At 43.1% G+C, this 25,705-nt stretch overlaps 1 protein-coding gene across 2 annotated transcripts in view; it reads left to right on the forward strand.

Annotated features, from left to right (window-relative positions):
* The window catches only part of AP4S1 (adaptor related protein complex 4 subunit sigma 1), a 54,116-nt gene that overhangs the window by 23,254 nt on the left and 5,157 nt on the right, over positions 1-25,705 (forward strand). Inside the window, exons 2-5 of one of the 2 annotated variants that reach the window (XM_046008910.1) lie at positions 3,535-3,743; positions 7,843-7,929; positions 9,185-9,253; positions 17,470-17,551. In XM_046008910.1, coding sequence (XP_045864866.1) covers positions 3,606-3,743; positions 7,843-7,929; positions 9,185-9,253; positions 17,470-17,541 — 366 coding nt within the window. In that variant the 5' untranslated portion in view covers positions 3,535-3,605 and the 3' untranslated portion in view covers positions 17,542-17,551. The remainder of the gene's footprint in view (positions 1-3,534; positions 3,744-7,842; positions 7,930-9,184; positions 9,254-17,469; positions 17,552-25,705) is intronic. The other variant, XM_046008909.1, reaches the window with a different exon arrangement.

Below are 25,705 nucleotides of genomic sequence, written 5' to 3' on the forward strand. Positions count from 1 at the left end.
CTTTAGGCATCCTGGCATCCTTCGTGTAAGGCTTTCCTCAGTGAAATTTCCCTTCTTTATCTGTCCTCGATTCACACAGGCTCTTGGGTGTGGAATCCCCTAAGTCCTGGCAATCAAAACATCTTCCCCAGCCTGTGTGTTGTTGAATACAAAGAGTTTTATAAACAGAGGAAGTTCATACCTGCTTCCTGGCCACTCCCAGCACTTGTCTAGGCATATTCTTTCCTTATTGCCCTACCTCAGTTTCATAATTATTTGATTTCTCTCCTCCCTGATGATTAGTAACCAGGAGAGATGCTTAAAGCATTCATCTTCTGTTCTCAAACATGTACTTGTCTCTGAGTCTCCACGTTGTATATTTCGGCTTTGTGTATTTTATAATGGAGTTTACAGTCTTACTTGTCTACTTTATTACCACTGTGTAATCCTACAGTTATAAATTGTGTAATTGTTTATGAGCATGCAAAAAAAAAAAAAAGATGATGTATACGAGCCTTTAGATGCCTTCAGCTACTATTTTTAAGGCTTGCATCCTAATGAGTATCAATTCAACACGCCCTTGTTTGTCATCCTTGTTCCTGAAGTCAGTGGGAAGGAATGCTGTGCTTGTGAAGGTAGAAACCAATTTGATCCTTTGGTGTAACATCTCAATGGGATCATTTTACATCTCATTTTACCGTAAACTTAACACAGCCAGACATTTAAAGGCAAAGGTTTGGACATGAGTACCATTGAGATGTTATCTTTTTTTTTTTTTAAATTATTTTTTTTTAAAGATTATTTATTTATTTGACAGAGAAAGACACAGCGAGAGAGGGAACACAAGCGGGGGGTGGGGGGGAGAGGGAGAAGCAGGCTTCCAGCCGAGCAGGTAGCCCGATATGGGGCTCGATCCGAGGACCCCAGGATCATGAGCTGAGCCAAAGGCAGATGCTTAACGACTGAGCCACCTAGGCAGCCCCGAGATGTTATCTTTTTATTTAAAAAAAAAAAAAAGAGAGGGAGAGAGAAAGAGTAGGGGGAGGGACAGAGGGAAAGGAGACTAGCAGACTCCCTGCTGAGCAGGGGGCCCCTCACAGGGCTGGATCCCAGGACCCTGAGATCCTGACTTGAGCCGAAACCAGAAGTCGTCTAGACATTCAACCGACTAAAGCCACCCAGGTCCCCAAGACAGTAGCTTTCTTCTAGCTGGCAGTTGGAATCCAGAGTATAGGATTGTAATTTCTAAATTTCATGAAGATTCTTTTAAAATAACTTTGCTAAACGGCAATAAAAGAATGGATGGTAACTTAATTTACTGGTCTCCAGCCATAATTTATTGGCAGTAATTTGTGAGAATAAAAGCAGCACTTAATACCAAATGACTAAACAGAGTATGTTGCAATCCCACCTACAGTCGTGAACTTATCTTCCTGGAAGAAGGAGTGAATGACCGACTACTGGCCGCCCCCACCATGGCACAGCTGCCATGTCCCCCGCGGAGCTGGTCTACAGAACATCCTGCCCTGTGCCCTCAGTGAACATGGCAGCCCAGGCTTTGCCAGACTGGGCCTGGCTCTTTCTAGCTCTTTGTGTTTGGCATTATTGTGAGATAACCACCTGTCTGATCTGGTTTAGGAAATAAGAGATGAGCTGGGGGGGGGGGGGGCAACGAATAATATAAAATGTAGTCCAAGAATTATCCTGTAACCTGCTGCAACTTTTCTGTAAAATTATTCCAAATTTTAAAAGTTCATTTAAGGGGCACCTGGGTGGCTCAGTGGTTTAAGGCCTCTGCCTTCGGCTCCGGTCATGATCCCAGGGTCCTGGGATCAAGCCCCGCATCAGGCTCTCTGCTTGGCAGGGAGCCTGCTTCCTCCTCTCTCTCTCTCTCTGCCTGCCTCTTTGCCTACTTGTGATCTCTTTTGTCAAATAAATGAATAAAATCTTTAAAAAAATAAATAAATAAAAGTTCATTTAAGAGGGGTGCCTGGGTGGCTCAGTCGGTTAAGCGCCTGCCTTTGGCTCAGGTCATGATCCTGGGATGAGCCCCATATCCGGCTCCCTGCTCAGCGGAAGGCCTGCTTCTCCCTCTCCCACTCCCCCTTCTTGTGTTCCCTCTCTCACTGTCATTCTCTCTGTCAAATAAATAAAATCTTAAAAAATAAAAAAAAAGTTAATTTAAGAACTATTATTAACAGGACGCCTGGGTGACTCAGTCCTGTTGGGCTGCTGCCTTCAGCTCCGGTAGTGGTCCCAGGGTCCTGGAATCAAGTCCCTTATGGGGCTCCTTGCTGGGCAGGGAGACTGCTTCTCTCTCCGCCTCTACCTGCCACTCTGCCTGCTTGTGAGCTCTCTCTCTGTCTCTCTCTCTCTCTCTCTCTCTCTGACAAATAAATAAATAAATAAAATCTTAAAAAAAAAAGAACTATTATTAACCTTGGTATTTTGCACTTAATTTTCACAGCTACTACAAAATGTGAATATGATACTGTCAGGGGAGTCAGGGAGGCAGCTCCGATGCTCCTGATGAAAGAAGCACTGGCCATTGGTCAGTATTGTGCTCTCTTGCCCTGATCATTTCAAAATCTATAGCAAGTGTAGGAGGACCCAACACGAGTTTCATTATAGCCAAGTTAGAAATAAAATTGCAAGCATGGACCCTTGGGAGTGATGAGGACAAATGAGGTGGTGTCATGGATCCAGGCATGTGCCTGGCTTCTGAGCTGCCTCTTATTTCTGACACAAGTAATCTAGAGACTTTGGGGATCCTTCCATCCCTGAACTTCAATTTGATTGGCTTTAGAGTGGGGATAACACACATAGCTGCCTCAGAGAATTGTGGGAATTAAGGAATATAAAATTGCTTGGTAGAGGACCTTCCATAGGATATGTTAGAGAGCCTTGGTGGGGGGCTTTAGCAAATAGTGGAGATTACTACTACGGCTTCCAGCACTGAAGAAAGAAAACTTCACTGTAGAGCTTGTCTCTCCTGTCCATAAAATAAAGTTCAGGTGCCCTCACCTTATAAACTCTTCAAGACCTTTCTGCATTTTTATATGTGTGTAACTTGAGCAGTGTTATCAATGTTTTTGTAAATATTTATTATGTTTTTGTATTTCACTTAATTCCAACAACTTTTGCTTTAATAAAATGTTCTAAACATTGAAAAAAAATCACTTCTTTATCTTTGTATTCTCTTGGTACTTGACACATAGTTGGTACCCAACAAAACTGATGAATCTATTGAACAAATACAAGTAGCAGAAGTATTGGGGAAATTCAAAAATGTTTTGAAAGAGGGTACCTAGGTGGCCCACGTCTTCATCTCAAGACTCTGGGATCATGACCTGAGCCAAAGGCAGAGCTTAAGCAACTGAGCCACCCAGGCACCACTATGTTTACTTATTTATTAAAACCTCATTTAATTTATAGGAGCGAAGACCAGTATTATCAGATCACATTTTATTTACTCCTGGTTCATCTAGAGAATACGTCTAATATTATTCTTTGAGATATTTGATCTTAACTTTTTGTTGTTCCTTCACCTTTCAGGTTCTAATTACAGCCACCCCTTGACATAACTTTAGAACTATCTGGAAAAATACCACCCAGAAAAAAAAAAAATGATAAAATTTTTCCTCATGGTGAATAAACAAGGACAGACCCGACTTTCTAAATACTATGAACATGTGGAGATCGATAAGCGTACATTTCTGGAAACGGAAGTCATAAAGAGCTGTCTCTCCCGATCCAATGAACAAGTAAGTTTCTGGTTCTCTTTTATCTCCGCATTCAACTTGGCAAGGGCAGATCTGTTATTACCGAGTCTCAAGGGCCATCATTTTCTTTGAACTACATTCTTTCAACAGCTATTAGGGAAAATAACAAATGAAGTGAAATGAAGACTGAAGCATAGCTCTCTTTTACATCCCCTTAAGGAAAACACAAACAAGGAAAACCAGGAAAAGCCTTGAGTCCTCTATTCAAGTCCGGATATTTGTCTCAAATTTATTTCAGCTAATAGACATGCCTTCTTTTTTTTCCATATGAATTTAGCCCTTATAACTCCGAGGGGTGTTCCCAGCAGGTAGCTCTCTTTAAGCCAAGAGATGAAGGTCAGATGATTGGTATAGAGGTAAGCACTTGAGATACATTTTGTGCCAGGGATACTGGCATGATTCTCATGTAGACCATACTTTTTTCTGCTTATCATCTTATAAACTTAACACCCACATAATCCGACAACTAGTGGTTAAAAAAAAAAACAAATTTTATTTGAACTTGTCTTGTTTTATGATGTAGATGGGGTAAGTGCAAGTTAAAAATTCTTATGACACAACAAATCTACCCATTCTGTCAAAATGGAGGTTAAACAAAATTATTAAAATAATAACAAATAGGGCGCCTGGGTGGCTCAGTGGGTTGAGCCGCTGCCTTTGGCTCGGGACATGATCTCAGGATCCTGGGGTCGAGTCCCACGTCGGGCTCTCTGCTCAGCGGAGAGCCTGCTTCCCTTCCTCTCTCTCTGCCTGCCTCTCTTGTGATTTCTCTCTGTCAAATGAATAAATAAAATCTTTAAAATAAAAAAAAATAATAACAAATAGGAAGTTTAGGAACTGAGTTTATTTTTACAAAGAGGTTTAATTGGAGACGTCCTTAATCCGGGTCCTGAACTTTGAATCTATTGGAAATCACTGAATAAACTGCAGTGAAATCAGAAAGCTTGTTTAAATTACCCATTAATTTTGCCAGTTCTCCATTTCATAGCATACGTAGAAAGGCCGCCTGTGGGAACCACTGCTAGGTCTTAAAATATTAAGGTACATCAGTGCTCAGAAGTTACATGTTGGAACTGTGTTTCCCTTGGCTTCTGAATTGATTTTCCAGTCTCAACATCTCAGAGTCCTCTTTGAATTACTATTTGGGCCAGCCGTGGCACATATTGCTTCATGCAGTTGTCAAAGGGAAAGGGAAACTATTAAAGGGCTATGCTAATAGACACATACTTTTTTTTTTTTTTAATAAACATAAAATGTATTTTTATCCCCAGGGGTACAGGTCTGTGAATCGCCATGTTTACACACGTCACAGCACTCAGCATAGCACATACCCTCCCCAATGTCCATAACCCCCTCCCCCTCTCCAAATCCCCCACCCCCAGCAACCCTCAGTTTGTTTTGTGAGATTGAGAGTCACTTATGGTTTGTCTCCCTCCCAATCCCATCTTGTTTCATTTATTCTTCTCCTATCTCCCTAACCCCCCATGTTGCATCTCCACGTCCTCATATCAGGGAGATCATATGATAGTTGTCTTTCACCGATTGACTTATTTCACTAAGCATGATACCCTCTAGTTCCATCCACGTTGTCACAAATGGCAAGATTTCATTTCTTTTGATGGCTGCATAGTATTCCATTGTATATATAGACCATATCTTCTTTATCCATTCATCTGTTGATGGACATCTAGGTTCTTTCCATAGTTTGGCTATTGTATACATTGCTGCTATAAACATTCAGGTGCACGTGCCCCTTCGGATCACTACGTTTGTATCTTTAGGGTAAATACCCAGTAGTGCAAATTGCTGGGTCATAGGGTAGTTCTATTTTCAACATTTTGAGGAACCTCCATGCTATTTTCCAGAGTGGTTGCACCAGCTTGCATTCCCACCAACAGTGTAGGAGGGTTCCCCTTTCTCCGCATCCTCACCAGCATCTGTCATTTTCTGACTTGTTAATTTTAGCCATTCTGACTGGTGTGAGGTGATATCTCATTGTGGTTTTGATTTGTATTTCCCTGATGCCGAGTGATGTGGAGCACTTTTTCATGTTAGACACATACTTTAAAGATAAACTCTAGAAGCATTCCCCTTGAATCTTTCTGCAGAATGCAGGCACTGCACAGTTTCAAACACCGTCTTCATGCATACATTACTTTTTGAAATATATGCTTTGGAACGAATATATTGTTAGATATTTTTGAAGCATTCCGAATTATTTTTTTAAAGATTTTATTTATTGAGAGAGAGAGAAAGCGAGAGAGGGAGAGGGAGAGAGAGAGAGAGAGAGAGAATGAGCTAAGGGGGAGGGGCAGAGGGAGAGGGAGGGGCAAACCCCCCCACCCCCCACCTCCCCGACCAGGGAGCCCCATGTGGTGCTCAATCCCAGGACCCTGGGATCATGACCTGAGCCAAAGGCAAACACTTAACTGACTGAGCCTCCCAGGTGCCCCCTGAATTATTCTAGATTTTAAAAGGAACCCAGTGGGCTTTGGGATTATTAGGTACTGAACAATCTCAGCTTAGTTTTTTATTTTATCCACAAAGGTGCTTTGTTACTTTTTTTTTTTTTCCAAACTCCTGAGAGGCTTTGAAAAATGTTCTTCAGTTCTTTCAGATAGCTTGTGTTTCAGGCACCTGGGTGGCTCAGTCAGTTAAGCCTCTGCCTTCAGCTCAGGTCATGATCCCAGGGTCCTGGGATCAAGCCCCATATCGTGCTTCTCCCTCTGCTGCTTCCCATGCTTGTGTGCTCTCTATCTGTGTTAAATAAATAAAATCTTAAAAAAAAAAAAATAGGTTGTGTTTCCTTGAAATATCTAACTGAGCAGAGATCACACTGGCTCTACAGTGAGCCAAAAGCTGCAGAGTCATCCTGCATTTCTTACCTAATTTCTTATCCTAATTTTAAATAAGAGCCTCAAATCCCTCCATTTTATAGATAGTTAAGTGCCTTAACCATGGAAGAAATTTCACAATTAAAACCTACAGCTTCAGGGGCGCCTGGGTGGCTCAGTGGGTTAAGCCTCTGCCTTCAGCTCAGGTCATGATCTCAGGGTCCTGGAATCGAGCCCCACATCGGGCTCCCTGCTCCACAGAGAGCCTGCCTCTTCCTTCCTCTCTGCCTGCCTCTCTGCCTACTTGTGATTTCTCTATCAAATAAATAAATAAAATCTTAAACACACACATACACACACACACACACAAAACTTACAGCTTCATCTCCAGATGCATCTGGGCGCCCAGGAGCAGTTATCCCAGTGCAGATAGCCATAGAGTTCATGTGCAGTCACATTTGGTCAAGCACACCCAGAAGTCCAAAGGAAGGGCAGCACTGTGCCTTAGGCTGCTATCCAATTCCTATCTACCCGGTGCCTTCCCAATACCCTTTGTACAATGGTTATGGGAAAGATAATGGGAAGGGAGTTGTTCTAACCACCAGCCCATGGTGGTAAACTTGTTATTAATTCATAAGAAGCAATGTTTATGATGGGAGATTTTGTCTAGCATCTGCCCCACAAAAGCCAAAACTTTAAATAATTTATAAGAGTCTACATGGATTCTTTTCATGGGTCTAGGAAAAAGAAATCAGGATTCTTTTTGCATGTGTGTATGCTGTATATATTTGGCTATTCATTTGCTGTTAAATAGTACAAAACTAAATCTCTAATTGCTTCCTGAAGAGCCTAGGGGAGATGAAAAGAAGAAAATCTTCTTTGTCATGTTGGCATCTTTTCATGTTGGAGGCAATTTAAAATTATTCAGTACCTTTGCCGGCTGATTTCCACACAGAGCGAAGCAAAGGAATGAGAAGGAATACAGGTGGGAGCCCACGGGGATGCTCCAAGCCTTTTTTCCTAGACCCTTCTCTGCCTCCCACTAGAGATGCTTCCAAGTAGTCCCACGAATATTGTGAGGAGGCAACCAATAGGCAACCAACCAAAAGTGTGTAACATTTTAATATTGTATATTTCTAGGACAGTGTTAACCAGTACTAAAATCAGAACCTAGAAATTATGCAAGCCATTTTGAAGAAATCCGTACCAACCATAGGAATTAATATCTAATTGTGTTTTATTTCTAGTGCTCTTTCATTGAATTTAAGGATTTTAAGCTGATATATCGACAGTATGCAGCTCTATTCATTGTGGTTGGAGTTAATGACACTGAGGTAAGATAATAGAGGAGCCTATGGAGAATGCAAGAAAATTAGGAATGACAGTCTGATTAAAAAAATTTTTTTTTAAAGATTCTATTTAGGGGTGCCTGGGTGGCTTAGTGGGTTAAGCCTCTGCCTTTGGCTCAGGTCATGATCCCAGTGTCCTGGGATCGAGCCCCACATCAAGCTCTCTGCTTGGCGGGGAGCCTGCTTCCCCCTCTCTCTCTGCCTGCTGCTCTGCCTATGTGTGATTTCTCTCTCTGTCAAATAAATAAATAAAATCATAAAAAAAAAGATTATATTTATCTGACAGAGAGAGAGAGCACAAGCAGGGGGAGCAACAGAGAGAGAGAAGGAAGCAGGCTCCCCACCAAGCAAGAAGCCTGACTTGGGACTCGATCCTAGGACCCTGGGATCATGACCCAAGCCAAAGACAGACACTTAACCAACTGAGCCACCCAAGCACCCTGACAGGCAGACTTTTATTCCTCCTTAAATTGACATTTTCTTCCCTACTTGCCTATCTAAGAATTATCTTGAATCTTAAAAGGATCTTGGTTTCTATCAAGGACAGGGAAAGCTGTGTGGAAGAAAAATATCTGGGATTTTTCTTGAATTAGATGAGCAGCTTGTGGGTAAACACAAAACCACAGAATGCTTTCCCCGACCCTAGGCAATACCAGGTTCTTGCTCTTGTTCTGTGTGGCTCAGTGGGGCAACTGAGACGGGGTAGAGGCCAGTCAGATGTGGCATTAAATATAGGCTGACAGATCAGAAGCCAGAGCAAACTATAAATATGATTGTGTTATTACTGAATTTCCTCAGATTTAGTTCACCTTTCCAGAAACATCAGTCCCTGATCAATAGAACCTATCTATGGCTATTGAATCCATGAAAAGGCATTTCAGATTTAAGATACCTCAGAATTTCAGTTGATTGTTTTTTATCCATGAACCAAACCTGGAGGTAGTTTCCCATCTTCCCAAGTGGAAAATGGTGGCATGAAGAACCAAAAACATTGTTTCAGCCAGTTGATGATAAAGTCAGGGAGCAGAGCTCAAAACCCTAAACACTAGACTCGATCTGGTTTCAGTACAGTTATGTTCACTGGGGACTTAAAATCCTAGAGGTTAAGATTTTCGATTCTCTCTCTGTTGGTAAGCTTCTTTCAAACAAGTGAGTCCTAGAACTATTCTGAATATTTGTCAGAGTCTAATTACATACAGGCCATACTAAAACTAATTGTGCCCTTCCTTTTTTATTTCAGAACGAGATGGCCATTTATGAATTCATCCATAATTTTGTGGAAGTGTTAGATGAGTACTTCAGCCGAGTGGTAAGTCTAATGACTAAAAAATGATTTTTGTCCTCCAGCCAGTTTCCCAGAAATGGGTCTATATCAAGAATCTGTGTTCATACAGAGCTTTAATGTGTAAAAGTTAAAACTCAGATGATCCCACCTTTTCTTTACCTTTCCTTCTGGTTCATCCAAAGTGTTACAAAACACTGTGTGCCTTAGATCTTTATAAAGAACCAGTTCTACAAGCCTAAGAACCTCTTATGTCTTTCTTGTAATCAAGAGACTTTGTATTTAACTTACTTTTCATCTTTCTTTTTTTCTGTCTCCCTTCCTAAGGCACTAGGAACCTTTTTAGTTTAGGAATTGTTTCCATCCACACGTTTGCTTTGATGACCAAAACCACCTCCCCTTAAGGTATACATGAGTTCCTTTCCTACAGCCCCCTTCTTAAAGATTTATTTATCTGAGACAGAGAGAGGGTGTGGATGCAGGAGTGGGGAGAGGGGCAGAGGGGGAGGGAGAGAATCTCAAGCAGACTCCCCCGAGAGTGGAGCCTGTCATGGGGCTCAATCTCCTGACCCTGAAATCATGACCCAAGCCAAAACCAAGAGTAGAACGCTCAACCAAGGGGCCTCCCAACAGCCCCCTTTTTAAAAAACAAAACAAAACCAAAAACGCCAGCTGTACTGAAACTGAATTTACGTACCCCCAAACTCACCCATCTAATATATACAGGTTTTAAAACTTACACACCTGTGCAGCCATCAGCAAAGTCAATTTTAGAATATTTCATAACCACCACGAAATCACTGTATCCTTAAGTACTTTGAGTTAATATATTAGAGAAGATGCTTATTCTACCATTAATAATTTTATTCTTACCATGGTTCTCTTTTTAAAGTTAATCACTCATCATGTAACATTAGTACACAAGTATTTTTAAAGAAAACTTATAAAAACAAAAGAACCCTAACAGCAGAATTTTTTTTTTTTAGATTTTTTATTTTATTTATTTGACAGAGAGAGAGATCACAAGTAGGCAGAGAGGCAGGCAGAGAGAGAGGAGGAAGCAGGCTCCCTGCTGAGCAGAGAGCCCGATGTGGGGCTCGATCCCAGGACCCTGAGATCCTGACCTGAGCCGAAGGCAGTGGCTTAATCCACTGAGCCACCCAGGCACCCCAACAGCAGAATATTTTATAACCCCAAACAAATACCATTGCTATTAGCATTTCCCTCCCAATGATCTGGCTCCTTTGCTCCAGGCTCTGGGTAATCACCAATTTGCTTTTTGTTCTATAGGCTTGCCTGTTCTAGATTTTTTATTTATATAGACTTGTACAATATGTGGTCTTTTATGACTTTATTTTTTTACTTAGCATAATATTTTCAAGATTCATCCATGTTATAGCATGTGTCAGTACTTCTTTCCTTTTTTTTTTTTTTCATGATGTCTGCAGCTTTCTTTGAATTGGTTATTAGGCCAGGAAGGAGGAGGGAGAGGAGAGGGAAGGAGAGAAGGAAAGGAGAGGGAAAGGGTAAGAAGAAGGGGGAGGGGGAGGACAGGAGAAAAAGGAGAGGGGAGGGGAGAGGGGAACGGGGAGGGGGAGAAATTTTTGTTTGAAATGTTGAATGTTTGACAACTTTCATAATAAAAACAGTTGGGGTTGGGGGGAGTGGAGAAGACAGCCAGAAAGGAGTGAAAGCAGGACCCTGGCCCAGAGAGGGTGCTTGAGAAAGCTGCTGCAGGTGAGAGGAGAGCCTGCCACCCTTCTCCTGGGGCCTGGGGCCTGAGGCCTGGGCAAGGAGGGCAACCAGGGCAACCAGGGGACAGAGCAGGCATGTGCTGGACACCCAAATACAATGGGTAAAATGTGAATAGGGTTCTGGGGAAACCACTGTTCTGGACAAAACCAAACTCCACCAGAGATCCCAACACTTATTTCAGAGATTAGCACTGTTTTCCTTCAGAATGACACAGGTATGGAAGGGGTTAGGAGCAGGACCCTGGAAGCAGAGAGCTGCCCAGAGCAGAACTCAGGAAACCTGCAAACCCTCAGATCTGGTCAGACGCAGTCCCCAGGTTAGGGTCAGTTCCGCCGTGTCACACAAACACCAGAAGGACATGCCAGCCTGAGCCTGGTCTGGACAGGAGCCAGAGCCCCCGCAGAGCCTCCTTGGTGGGCCTGGGGCCCTGAGGACCCCACTCCATACAGGCCCATGCCATCCCAGACCGGGAGGCCTGGCCTCTCCACTCAGGTCTGTGTCTTGGTTACTACTAAGTGCCCAGAGCAGTGACTTCATCAGCACAGAGAGAAGACCAGCCCCGGTTCTGCAGAAGCCAGAGTGGAAAGAGAAGAGGGGATCGGCACCAGCCAATGGAAGGTGCCTGCAAGCACCCTACAAGTAGGGAAGAAGCTGAGGCTCAGAGGGCAAGAATGGCCCTCATCACCTCCTCCTGTACCACTGGTGAAATCTGCAGGCAGAACAGGGGTCAGACAGACCCCAGGTGGGAACCCAGAGTCCCTCTTCCTGGCTATATGCCCTGGGCAGGTCATCCAGCATCTCTGAGCCCAGTGGCTGCTCTGTAAAACAGGCTTGTCTATAACATCCACATTCGGAGGCCCATGAGAGCAGCTGGTGAGCATGCATTTAGAGCAGTGCTTCCCACCTTGAGTTTATTTCCTGGCTGTGTCAATGTCCTATGGCCACTGTAACAGATGACCACAAACCAGGGGCTTACATGACAGAAGTTTATCCTCTCTCAGTTCTAGAGGCTCAAGGTGATGCTGGGCCACACTTCCTCCGAAGGCTCCAGGAGTTCTTAGGGGCCCGTGTTCCCAGGCCTGCGGCCGTATCCCTACAACCTCTGCCTGTCCACCCATGGCCTCTATTGTGTTTCTCCTCTTCTTCGAGGACACCTGTCATTGGATTGCAGGCCCACCCTAAATCCAAGCTGACCTTGTCTTGAAATCCTTAACTAATTACATCTGCAAAGACCCTAGTCCCAAATAAAGTCCCATTCTTGCCCCCCCCTTAAGATTTTTAATTTTTTAAGTAATCTTTACACCCAATGTGGGGCTGGAACTCATGACCCTGAGATCAAAAGTCATAGGATCTACCAACTGAGCCAGTCAGGAGCCACAGTAAAGCCACTTTCTGAGGTTCTAGATGGACAAGAATGGGGGTGGGGTAGCTATATCATCTCCGAATTTCATTTCTGGACAATAAGGGACTCTTTAAAATATCTGTTAGAAAAAGGGGTCTGAGCTGGCCATGATCAGGAGGCAGGGAGAAGACGAAACTGACCCAGATAGATGTTTACTTAAATCTAGAAAGAAATACGGAGACATTTTAGCCCTTCTGAGGGAAAGACAGCAGAATGACTCCCCCATTAATAGTTCAAACTCTAAAAAGACACTTCCAACCAACCCAGGCAATGGGAGCGCAGGAGGCACTCTCCCCCCGGGCGTTGGGGGGCAGCTGTGCCTCCGGGCCCGGGAGGCCCGCCAGTCGCAGGGCGGGGCTGCAATAGATCCGGCCCCATGACCCCCTGAGGCCCACGGTGACACGGTGCAAGGCAGACGGAGCTCCTGCCCTCTCCACCCATCCTAGGGGGAAAGTCATTTTTGAGAAACGGAGGGACAGGGGAGCTCGGGGTGCAAAGCCGTTCTCAGCAGTCCCGTAGGGAAGCACGACCCATTCACAGCACCCTGAGCTGTGGGCGGTGGGAGTCGTTGGCCCAGGCCGTGCGCCACGTGCCTTCACAGGGACACGGAGAGCCGCGCGGGCCTGCTCACGGAGCGGCTTACATGAGGGACCGGGAACAGCGGGGTTCCCCGCGGCCACCAGCGGCACACGCGTAAGGAGAGCCACCCGCAAAGGCGAGAACTTTCCGCCCCAGGTGGTTCTTTTCCCTGAACTGACGGCTCTGCCGCAGCACGTGAGATGGTTCCCGCTTGATAGGACGCACTCGCGTCTCCTCACCTGGAGACCGCGTCAGGGGGCTGCGGCGGCCGGGAGATGAGGCATGATGTCCCGGGGCGGCCGCAGGCGTCCTCAGGTTCGGATTGTTGGACCATAACGTGCCGGTGCAGAAGCTGGGCCTGGGGCGGGAACGGCAGGCGGGCCAGCCAATTATTCGGCAATAATTTTATTGCCAAATTATATTCTGCTAAGTGGTGATACCACATGTTGTTTACTTTTTCATTAGTTGATGGACATTTGGGTTAGTGATACCTTTTGGCTATTATGAATAAGGCAGCTTGGTATATGGGCTGCCGAAGCGAGCACATGAATAAGGCAGCTTGGAACGTTTGTATAAACATTCTTGTGTGGCATCATATTTTGTTTTCTTGGGTATAATATACCTAGGAGTAGAACTGCTAGGTGATGTGGTAACGCCATGCTTAACACTTTGATGCACTACCGAACTGTTTTTCCAAAGTGGCTGCGTGATACCAGTTCTCATCAGTAGTATTTGAGGGTTCTAATCTCCATGTTCTTGGCAAAACTTTTTATTATCTGTCTTTCTGGTTATAGCCATTCTAGTGGGTATGAAGTAGTACAGATGCCAGTGGTGGTTTTGATTTGCATTTCATTAATGGATAATAAATATTGAGCATCTTTTCATGTGTTTATTGGCCATTTGTGTATCTTCTTTGGAGAAATGTCTTTTCAAATCCTTTGTCCATTTTTTTCAGTTGCATTATTTATTTATTGTTGAGTTATAAGAGTTCTTTATATATTCTGAATACAGGTATATTTGAATTGATTGAGTAGAAAAATATCTTTGATTGAACTAATTGAATACAAGTACAAATATCTATCAGATATGATTTGAAAATATTTTCTCTCATTCAGCGGGAGAAATTTTCACTTTCCTGACAGTGTTCTTTGAATCATGATAGTTTTTTGGTTTTGTTTTTTTTTTTTTTTTTAGATTTTATTTATTTATTTGACAGACAGAGATCACAAGTAGGCAGAGAGGCAGGCAGAGAGAGAGGAGGAAGCAGGCTCTCCACTGAGCATAGAGGCCAACTCGGGGCTCGATCCCAGGACCCTAGGATCATGACCTGAGCCAAAGGCAGAGGCTTTGACCCACTGAGCCACCCAGGCGCCCCTCCAATATTCTTTTAAAAAAGAATCAGTGAAGATGTTTTACTCTGTTCCCATAGGCCTTCCTGAGCCTTGGTTAGACATTCTTGAGAGGTAGTAGTGGCACAAACTGAGTTTTCAAAGTTGTCTTGGTTCTTTTGTTTTGCTTTTAAATAAAAAGGATTTTTTTTGTTGTTGTTATTTTGCTTTTAAATAAAAGGATTAGGAGGAAACTATTTCAAGTTGCTTTTTCCTGAGACAGTGAGTGGAATCTGGTCTATCATTAGTAATATTGAGTGCACTGAAGTCTACTAAGGACAAAACTCATGTTAAGATGTTGTATCTTGAAGGGCGCCTGGGTGGCTCACTCGTTTAAGCGTCTACCTTTGGCTCAGGTCATGATCCGGGGGTATTAGGATTGAACCCCACATCGGGCTCCCTCCTCAGAGGGAAGCCTGCTCTCCCTTTCTCTCTGCCACTCCTTCTGCTTGTACTCTCTCCCGCTTTCTCTCTGTCAAATAAATAAATAAAATCTTTGGAGAAAAAAAAAAAGAAGTTATATCTTCAGCCTAAGTCCTAATACATGAAGTAAAGTAAAGTTTGGCACACTCCTTCTGCATGGGACCATCCACTAGCAGGTCTTCATTGCTTTAGTGCAATGCTTCTCCAAGTGTGGTTCCTGGACCAGCAATATAAACATCACCTGGGAACTTGTTAAAAATCGAAATTGTGGGCCCACCCAAGACTACTGGATCAGAAAGTCTGAGTGGAGGTTCAGCAGTCTGTGTTTTAACAAACCTTGTGGATGATTTGGATGCGTGCTTAGATCAGAGACCCACTATTTAATGCATGAGGAAAACTAAGAAGCTGTCCTGTGACCTGAGAGATGGTTGTGTATCTCGCTAGGATGGAATTAGTGCCCTCTGAAGCTGGAAGCGGGGGCAGTCAGGCCATTCCAGAGACTGGCCTTGAGGGGCCAGGGGACAGTAAGGCTGGCTTTAAACTCCATCTTTGTATTGATGGCTTGGAGAGAGTACCATAAGTCAGCACTGTCCAGTACAGTGTTCTGTCACCGCAGAAATGTTCTGTACCTGTAACATCCAGTGCAGTAGGCACTAGCTACATGTGGTTTTTTCAAAACTGGAAATCTGATCAGTATAAAGGAGCAAATGAGGAATTTAATCTCAATTCATTCGATTCACCAAATGATGCTGGTGGTCACCGTATTAGACAGTACAGCTCTGGCTCCTGCTTAATCACAGGGACCGCTCTCTTAAGACAGACTGGTTTGCAAGTCAGGGTCTGTGATTCAGAGCTGGCCATGATTAGCCATTTTAAGGGAATACCTATCAAGAAAAATACCATTTCCCAAAAAAGCAATATATTTTTTTAAAGATTTATTTATTTGACAGATAAAGATTACAAGTAGGCAGAGAGGCAGGCAGAGAGAGAGAGGAGGAAGCAGGCTCCCAGCTAAGCATAGAGCCCGATGCGGGGCTCGATCCCAGGACACTGGGATCATGACCTGAGCTGAAGGCAGAGGCTTTAACCCGCTGAGCCACCCAGGCGCCCCCCAAAAAGCAATATTTTAAACCTGAGATAATCATGAGTGAGTACAAGCATTACCAGCGCTAAGGTTTTTAAAATTATTATTTGGTGACTGAAAATAAATATCTGGTTGCTGAATTCTTGCTGTAATTCTGGGGAGAGAGTCAGTGACCACATAAACCACAGAAATAAAGATTAGAATTTAATTTAAACTGGTGACCACACAGGACTCCAACAGTACTGTGAGATGACTCCATTTAGGATGACAGTAGCAAAAAGAAGAGACAAGAGGAGGGAAGAGAGTACTATGGGCAAGAAAATAGAATCTGTCCTACTCAGAGGATGCCTTGTCATCTAAGACTTATTTTGGGGTTAGTGAGTTTTAAACATTCTTTCTGAGACTATTTTTAATCTTAGTTTCCAAATCTTAAATTTGGAGATCAGTCTCATGCTGTCTGGGCTGCAAGAAGCATCTCGAGATCACATTTCAAAACAAAAGCCAACCCAGTTAGCTTCCCTGGGGGCCATTTTGCAAGAGAGGACGGCTGCTATGGACGGGGTCATCACTGCTTCACTTGACAAATCTTGAGTCCTTTCAGATATGAATTTAACTCTGTTTACTATTTCTCCATGTTTTTTTTTGTGCTGTAAACATCTCTGACCATTGAAAACAATTAAAAACACAGATAAGCAAAAAGAAAGGGGAAAAGATCATGAGTAAGCCCATGACTTACCGACACATTCTATTATGTTTATTTCTTTTTAGACTTCATGTATCTGTCTATATCCAACTATGTCTGCATATATCTCTACATGTACATATATCCTTGGGATAATACTGTATATGCCATGTTATAACTTGCTTTTTTACTTAACAGGGTAGTACTTACATACCTATAGATTCATTAGTGGATCTGCAATAATTGATTTAAGTAGCTCCCCCCCTTGATAGATTTGTAGCTTGTTTTCAGTGATTTGCTTCTATAAACATTACCCTGAACATCCTATCACACATTGTTGTGCTGTTACCTAATTATTTCCTCAGGATAAACTTATAGAAGTAATTGGTGGATTCAAAGGGCATGCATATTATTAAGGTTATTGATACACGTATCAAGTGAGCTATCATCTGTAAAGGCTGAGGTGGTCTATTCCCCCTGTGTTTGAAGAATGAATTGTTCTGGTTGGCAAAATTCCCCCAGACCACAACCTTTTTTTTTTTTTTTTAAGAAGCACCGTCCGGGGGTGCCTGGGTGGCACAGTGGATTAAGCATCTGACTCATGGTTTTGGCTCAGGTCGTGATCTCAGGGTCATGAGATCAAGTCCATATCGGGCTCCACACTCAGTGCAGTCTGCTTGAGCCTCTCTCCCTCTGCCCCTCCCCCACTCATGTGTACACATGTGTGCATGTGCTCTCTCTCTCATAAATAAATAGATAGATAGATAGATAGCACAGTCCTTGACTCAGAACCTTCCTGCTCAGCCTTGTATGGCCAGAGCCGTCTCCCTGACCTGCTCCCAAGCTTGCGGCCAGAGCATCTGCTAGCTCTGCTAAGCACATGTGGCCCAGTGTCTTATTCTCATCCTTGTACTTTTTTCTCTTTTCCAGAGTGAACTAGATGTATCCTTTTTCAAAGCTGTGAGCCAGGTTTTTCTCAGTACTTGGCAAAGCACAGGCTAGTCCCGATCAGGTAAGTGCCACGGGCCAAGAAAAGGATGCAGCAGAATCCAGAATCCAGAATGCTAATTATCCATCAACAGTCAGAGGTGCGGGAGCTTTGCAGAAACACCCTTTTCTTTTTTTCACCCTTTGCCCTTTTTTACAAAGATGATTCTTATATGTTTCAGACAGGGCAATGCTGTGGTCGTATTTGATAATAACTGGTCTAACAATGTAACTTCTTTTAAGTATATAGAATAGACCTTTACAGAATTTGAGTAACACAGCTAGAAAGTCCTTGGTCCTCTTAGAGAGGATGGATTTTCATGGCTCCAGGTCTAAATCTCCAGAAGTCTCTCACATCATCAGAATAAAGCCTTCGGGGATGATAAACTAGAGGGTTAAATAATTGCCTGGCTTGTATACATTTACTTTTGTAACAGAGAAAGCTCTATTTTTCTTTCTTAACCCTTTTATTTATTTATTTTTTAAAAACAGATTTTATTTATTTGACAGAGAGATCACAAGTAGGCAGAGAGGCAGGCAGAGAGAGAGAGGAGGAAGCAGCCTCCCCGCGGAGCAGAGAGCCTGATGTGGGACTCGATCCCAGGACCCCGAGATCATGACCTGAGCCGAAGGCAGAGACTCAACCCACTGAGCCACCCAGGCGCCCTTTCTTAACCCTTTGAAATCAAAGTATGCAAGGTCCCCCCCACACCCCGCCCCAAACAGTTTTTGCTTCAAATACTGTACGCCTGTGGATTTTGGCAGGGGCCTCTGGGTTTTTCATGAGTGCTCTGGAGGCAAGTTGACTTTTAAGTTAATTTTTACTTCAAAAATCTGCTTGAAAGCAATAATGAGAGTCCTTTGTGAAAACATCTGGCTTAAGTCTAAAATAGTAACAAATATAACAAATATATTAATTATAACAGGTTTCTATAGACATATATATACATTAGACATCAGTATATCTGGGGGAAAGGGCCATTTAGCTTTTACTCTTGATAGAAAATGTCATCACATTGATAAACTCCATTTCCAGGCTGTATCTGGCAGCCTCTTTAAATTAAGTGGGAAAATCTGAGTGCCCTCTAGTGGTGAATGACCTAAATCTATGATCCCTTTGACCTAGGACGTCCAAGGGGTCTTTTTATTTAGCATGTTATATTCCATTTTAACTAAACCTTTTAAAGCAATTCAGAATATATCTCCTCTTCTTGTACAGGGGAATAAGAAAAATGCCTTTGGACTTAAAAAGTCATCAGGAAGGTAAGAAAAGCTGTTAGACACTTCACCAGGAGTACAAAAACCCAAATTCTGCTTTTGAACCTGCCACAAACTGTAGGTGTTGGACAAGACGCATAAACCCTTCATCTCAAAATAATAGGATTGGGCTAGAAGAGCTTTAACACCCTCTCAGCCTTAATATTTGATGTTGCCATGACTCTAGGTAACTGAGCTGAGTTACCTTACACCTGGAACAGGAAAAGAGACTCTAACTAGTCTAGAAGTTCAGAGAATTAAAGTGAAGCAGATATAACAGGGTATGTATTATAGCTGAACTAGTTGTATTGATGTATCTTACATATTGATTAAATGTTTATTAGAAGTAGAGATGGACTTGTCTTTAGAGCCCTCTGGTCTATAGCATAGGTCCAAATCATGATCTCTAGCATTCTTTTTTTTAGGTTTTATTTTTAAGTAATCTCCAGCGTGGGACTCAAACTCACAAGAGGAGTCCCATGCTCTTCAAATTGAGCCATTCAGGTGTCCTGAGCTCCCGCTTTCTTATTCAAATTTAATTTCCACACCAAGGCACACAGTTTGTACCTTCTCCCTTTATTTTACTTAGTTTCATTTTTGCCTTCCCTTCCTCTTTATTTTTTTTTCTAACTCAATTTTTTTTTAATTGAAGTACAATTAACAAACTATGTTAGTTTCAGGTGTACCTCTGACTAATTTGCATATTTACTGTCCTTCGGAATTACTTAGGTGTATCCACCTGACAGATTAGGAATTTTGCACCATTTAGAGAAGGGAACTGAATCTGCCCAGAGCTGGAAGTGTAAGCCTTTGCTCAAAGCATAGTTTCACCTGGACCTCCAGTGGCCTAAAAGTGAAGCAGGTAGCCGGGCAGGTAGGCTATGGGGTACCCTCTCTCCTATTAACATTCTTAAGAGGTTTCCACCCTTAGCCATCTGAAAACAATCCAATTAAAACCCACGCCTTTACTCTGCCTCATACATAGTTCTTTCTAACTATCACATGTCTGGGAAGGACCTCTCCACACCAATTTCGTAACAGTAAGATGGAAGCCTTTTAGAGGTGCAGCCTCAGTTTCCTGCCCCCTCTGAGTAGGGCCAGAGATGCTCCACATCACCGCCCTTGGAGCATGACTGAAGCATTGCTGAGCAGCTAACATGGGTCAGGGCTGCTTGGCCAGGAAAGCTTCCTTCAGCCTTGAAAGTCTGAAAACAGGCAGCTGATAGAATTGTATCCTAGAGCTGGTTCTCCCAACACTCACAACACCTATCTTTGTGTTTGCTCAGGCTTCAGAAAGCCTCCCTTGTCCACCCACATGGAATAGATGTGCTTTAAGGCTTGGCTTTGGTGCAGCCCCAGGAAGATGGAAGGCAAAACCTTGTAGAATTCCCAAGAAGCCCTTTACTTGCCCTCTTTTTCTCCAGAAGCTTCACTCCCCTGAAGCGTTCTAAGAATGGAGCAGCTTTCCAGAGTCCACATGATTAAACTTTGAGAAATAAAATGAACCATTTATATGCAAGTGGTTAGAAGGGGCTTATTCTACTGCTAGTAAGACTGACATCACAGAACAAGACAGATGGCATTTAAAAAGAAATGACCTGGGATGCCTGGGTGGCTCAGTTGGTTAAGTGTCTGACTCTTAGTTTCGGCTCAGGTCATGATGTCAGCTTTCTGGGATCCAGCCCTGAGTCCCACATTGCACTGGGCTCTGCACTCAGCAGGGAGTCTGCTTCCCATCTCTCTCTCACTCTGCCGCTCCCCTGGCACTCATGCTCTCTCTAGAATAAATAAATAAATCTAAAGAAAGAGAGAGAGGGAGGGAGGGGGGCAGGAAAGAAGGGAGGGAGGAAGAAAGGAAGGAGGAAGGAAGGAAGAAGAAAGGAAGGAGGAAGGAAGGAAGAAGAAAGGAAGAAAGGGAGAGAGGAATGACCCAAGTACAAGAAATTAGGACAGAAATTCTGGCTTGAAAATGCTTCTACTAAGTGGCAACTCGGTGTTGCAGTTGGTGTCAGGTGGGGCAGACCCTTGGGGCCGGGCGTGTCAGTGACCTAAATCATTCATCTGCTGTGCATAAGTTCTTGCACCCTCTTCACATTCTCCTTTACCCACTGGGCTGAAATGTGGCCTGAAGACTCCTGAGGCTCTGCTTCTATAGAGAAAGTTTGCCCTAGTGCATCCTTTAGTAGACTTATTTAAGATTTCAAGTTCTGGGGGCTCCTGGCTGGCTCAGTCCGCAGAGCATGGGGCTCTTGATCTTGAGATCATGAGTTTGGAGATCTGTTAAAATAATAATTTTTTAAAACCTAAAAAAAGCCCAGGGGGTGCCTGGGTGGCTCAGTGGGTTAAAGCCTCTGCCTTCAGCTCAGGTCATGGTCTCAGAGTCCTGGGATCCAGGCCCGCGTTGGGCTCTCTGCTCAGCAGAAAGCCTGCTTTCCCCTCTCTCTCTACCTGCCTCTCTGCCTACTTGTGATCTCTATCAAATAAATAAATAAAATCTTAAAAATAAATAAATAAAAATTTTAAAAACCCAGAAAGACTTCAAATTCCATGAATTAAAATGGTTTTTAGGAATCAACTAATGAGCTTCCCAAAATGTCTGTGTTCAGTTCTGTAGCCCCAGATTTGCTGAATTCTCCAGACAATTCATAATTCAAAGGCACCCTCTCCACCCCTCTGGTAAATAGGGGAATGGCGCCCATGAATGGTGCTATGGGGGAGATGCCCATCTCCTCCTCAGTTCAGGGCACACCTACTAATGTATGAATGTACAGAAAACCTTAACTACCTTTTTGGTATTTGGTGCCTTTAAAGTGGCTTAAAGACTCGGTTTATTTGGGCTAGAGTGGAATCCAGCAATACTACCTTTAGATTTGGACACTCAGGATCCCTTTCCTGGGCCATGGGCCTTAGGGAACCCCATCTGGCTTTCCTTCAGCAGCATCCCTCTCCATGGGATGAAGATGCTTATCCAGAGCCTGCAGGGCTCCAGTCTACTTCTTGACCATCTTCCAGCTACCTGGGTCCCCAGAATTCATGGGGTGCCCATATACCAGGGCCTGTTGCTAGGTAGGGCTTGTACAGACCTCTCCCCATGACTGGGGACAGGAATGACAGAGAGCCTGGGATGGTAACCCACATATACACATGGGGAAAAAAGTGAGGAGCAGGCTAGAACCCCTCTTTATATTCCATAGCCACCTACCCCACAAATATAGGGTAGGCCTAGAATCCAGAATGTTTTTCTGATTCCAAAAGCATTTTTTTAAAGCTTTTATTTATTTATTTATTTATTTATTTATTTATTTGCCTGAGAGAGAACATGAGCAGGAAGGAGGGGCAGAGGGAGAAGCAGGCGCCCCACGGAGCAGGGAGCCCCATGCTGGACTCAATCCCAGTACCATGGGATCATGACCTGAGCCAAAAGGAGTCACATAACCACATGAGCCATCCCGGCATCTCCCAAAATCTTTTAAAAAGATTCTTTAGGACATTCTTTTAAAATACTCTAGAATTCTTTTAAAACATTCATTTAAAACATTCTAGAAATCTTTTAAATAGATTCTTTAGAACATAAATAGAATCTTTAGAACATTCATGTTTTCATTTTCTAAGTCCTTAAAACCCAAAAGCCTGAGCAATTAATTCTAGAACGTTAAAGCTCACATGGGTGATGTGAAAGTACCTCTTTATTGTAGTTGAAGGTGGGGGAGAAGGAGGGGCTTCCGTTGCTGCTTGCGCTCTGTGATTCAGCACCACTGAGATTTGCACTCAGGCCCTGAGCAGGACCCAAAGCCCATCATGGGGCATCAGCCTCTCCTTCCATCATTACTTTCCTAAAACCCCAAACACCTTAAGGTCCAGAAACCAGAATAGGTCTTCTCTGAATAGGAGCTAACTTCACACTGACTTAATGAGAAATCACAAAAGTACTTGTTCAACTAGGGGCTAGGGAAATATTGGCAAGAAGAACAAAGAATCTCTCCAAGGAAGCCATCCAACACTGAAGCAGTAGCTTCTAAATAAACTGAAATTGTCTCCATGTTCTCTCATAAAGGTCACGATAATTAAGTCATTACCAAAGGGTTTCTTATGAGGTATGATGGAGTATGTGATTACCTCAGCAATGACTTGATAATGTCAGGTAGAAGTAAACTAGCTCCCCCCTCCCTGACGGTTATTTTTAGAGTCCTAGGATTTGAGTACTTTGGAACTAGAAGAAAACTCTACCATCATCAGGTTAAAAACCTCATTTTTTTAGATGAAAAGGCTGAAGCCCAGAGGGGTTCTATTGACGTGTCCTAGGTGATAGAGGTACTTTGGGGCAGAACTGGTACCAGTCTCTGGGTTTCCAGGGCTATAAAATTAGATATAGGGATACTTAACTCAGAGGTTAAGTGTCTGCCTTTGGCTCAGGTCATGATCCCAGGGTCCTGGAATCGAGCCCCACGTTGGAATCCCTGCTCAGCAGGCAGCCTGCTTCTCTGTCTGCTGCTCCCCTTGTTTCTGCTCTCTGTCAAAGAAGTAAATACAATCTTCAAATAATAATAATAATAAGATTAAATTTGACACATTTTTAAAAAATGTGTTATCTGGAGTAGATTGTGGCACTTTAGTTCCTAACAAAACATTTGTAAAGTGCTTGTCCCTGTGCTCTCTTGGTGTTGTCAAAAGTATTCCTAAAGTAGAAAAGAAGTTTTGAAGAAACATTAGAAAAGGAGGCATCAGATATGATGAAACAGAGTATCTGAATGTCTTAATAAGAGCATACTCTACAAAAGTGGAGTTCACATATCATTTAATTTCTTTTTTTCAAATAGGCTCCATTCCCATCATGGACCCCAATGCAGGGCTTGAACTCATGACCCTGAGATCAAGACCTGAGCTGAGATCAAGAGTTGGACACCCAACCAACTAAGCCACCCAGGCACCCCTGCATGTAGTAATTTCTGAACACCTTTTTCTGAAAGCAGGGCTGCAAAGGGTGAGAGCTGGTCCATGTAGCTTATCCCGTCTTTGGGAAGGGCAGGTACTGAGAAGCAAGGGGGCCAAAACCATCTCAGCATTACTTCACTCAGTGCTGTCAAGAGTGAAGAGTCTCAAAATTATGAACAGTCCCTGAGGGAGTCAGCCATTTACCTGGGAAAGGGATGTTAAAGTTCTAGGTTGAACAGTTCTGCCTTCTGGGCTTTTCTGATTCTCACTGGCCTTTGCTGTCTCGGTATTTCCTTGATCTATGTCCTGTAGGTGCCATATGCATCCGCTCCTACCCCTCCCTAGCAGGTCCCTCTGCCTTACCCCTGCTCCTTTCACTCCATGCTTCCAGGTTCTGTTTGTTTTACTCAGGAATGGCGACAGCCAAGTCAGGAGGAGCCACAGAGTTTAGGAGAAACAACAGAGAAAGTGACAGGCTCACCTGACCCAATGCTTTCATAATTATTTCACTTCATTATATTTTATAATGCTTTCATAGATATAGATTCAGTTTACATAAAGCCTTAAAAAAATTACAACTGGCTGTCTTATTGCTCTCAGAATATGAATGGACCTTTAAGGAGAAACCCATAAAAAAAAAAGATAAACTCCTTTTCAGTGACCTCATTAAGAAGGGACAATACCAAGCCTAAAAGTGGACAGCAGACTATCTTACAAGGAGAGTATACTGAGGACCGTGCACAGTCTTCATGAGGACAGTCTTCTATATAGGAGTATTCAGTTTTCTGTGGGAAATGTGAACACAAAGTAGATAAACACAGTTTATCTAATTTCATGGCAAATTATATTAATTAAAGTATAAATACAAGAGCAAGTTTTTCCCCCACCCCACTTAGTTTATCAAGAACTTTGCTTAGATAGGATCTTAAAAAAAGAAAAAGAAATCAAAAAGAAGACGAGGGACCTGAGACCAAAATCTTGAGTTAGAGATTTTAGTTTCTAGGCTGGGCTCTGCCTGCCAGTTGCTTTTCAGATCCCATTCGAATGTATGCTGCTCAATTTTCTCTTATTAAAGGATAAGTAGACCACCACAATGGTATTAAAATACCATATTGAAAAAGTGACTTATGATCCAGAGACCAAAATGCCAATATAGGAACCAGAAACATTTCAAGCTCTTTAATTAAAAGATTGGTTTCAAGTGGCACTAATATTACTGGGGTCCTAAGATGTTCAGCTTCAATCCACATTACATAACAATTCAGAAAGGCTCTTGGGTTTCAGGATTGGGAAAAAATGGGGTTTTCTGATTCTGCTTTTTGGGAGGCTGTCTGTAGTTCATATCAATTCCAACTTTAGGGTGCCCAAGTTGCCTTAAGGGTCTTTAAGTCAGTCAAGTTCACTATAACCCAGAGGTTATTGAAATGGTCATTCTCAGCTTACCGTATTAACAGACCAATAGCCTGGACCTTTCTTGCTTCATTCTATTCCAGCTGTCAGGGTTGAAGCATGTTTGCATGTTTATTGCCATGGGGCTTTGCCCGGGCATCTTTTTGGTCCCTGACATGTAACCCAAATGCCATTACTATTGTATAAGTTGCTTATAAACCAAATCAAGATGTAAACAACAGCTGGATTCTTATTTTAAAGGAGTCCGATGATTCCGGGGGGGGTAATCAGCTTTTAAGAGTTTGCCTCACGTTGGATTTGGTCTGTGGTTTCCCATTATAATGCCAGAAAGCTACATGGTTATTAAGGGCTTGAATCAGCTACTCAGACAGGCAGTCACATGCCCACAGTCAAGAGTGACCTCACTGAGCAACTCATGTTTCTAGGATGTTGGGAAATTCAGACTTGCTGAAAGACCTTGTCCTTACAGTGTGAGGATGTCAGTGGTTGATATGATTCAGCAGCACATTCTAATCTGAATTTCAAAACAACTGGTCTCTTGCTCAAGGGGCACCTGAATTTTAGATCATGCACTTGCCAC

The sequence above is a fragment of the Meles meles genome, chromosome 6 (genome assembly GCF_922984935.1).
Source record: "Meles meles chromosome 6, mMelMel3.1 paternal haplotype, whole genome shotgun sequence".
Taxonomy (NCBI): domain Eukaryota; kingdom Metazoa; phylum Chordata; class Mammalia; order Carnivora; family Mustelidae; genus Meles; species Meles meles.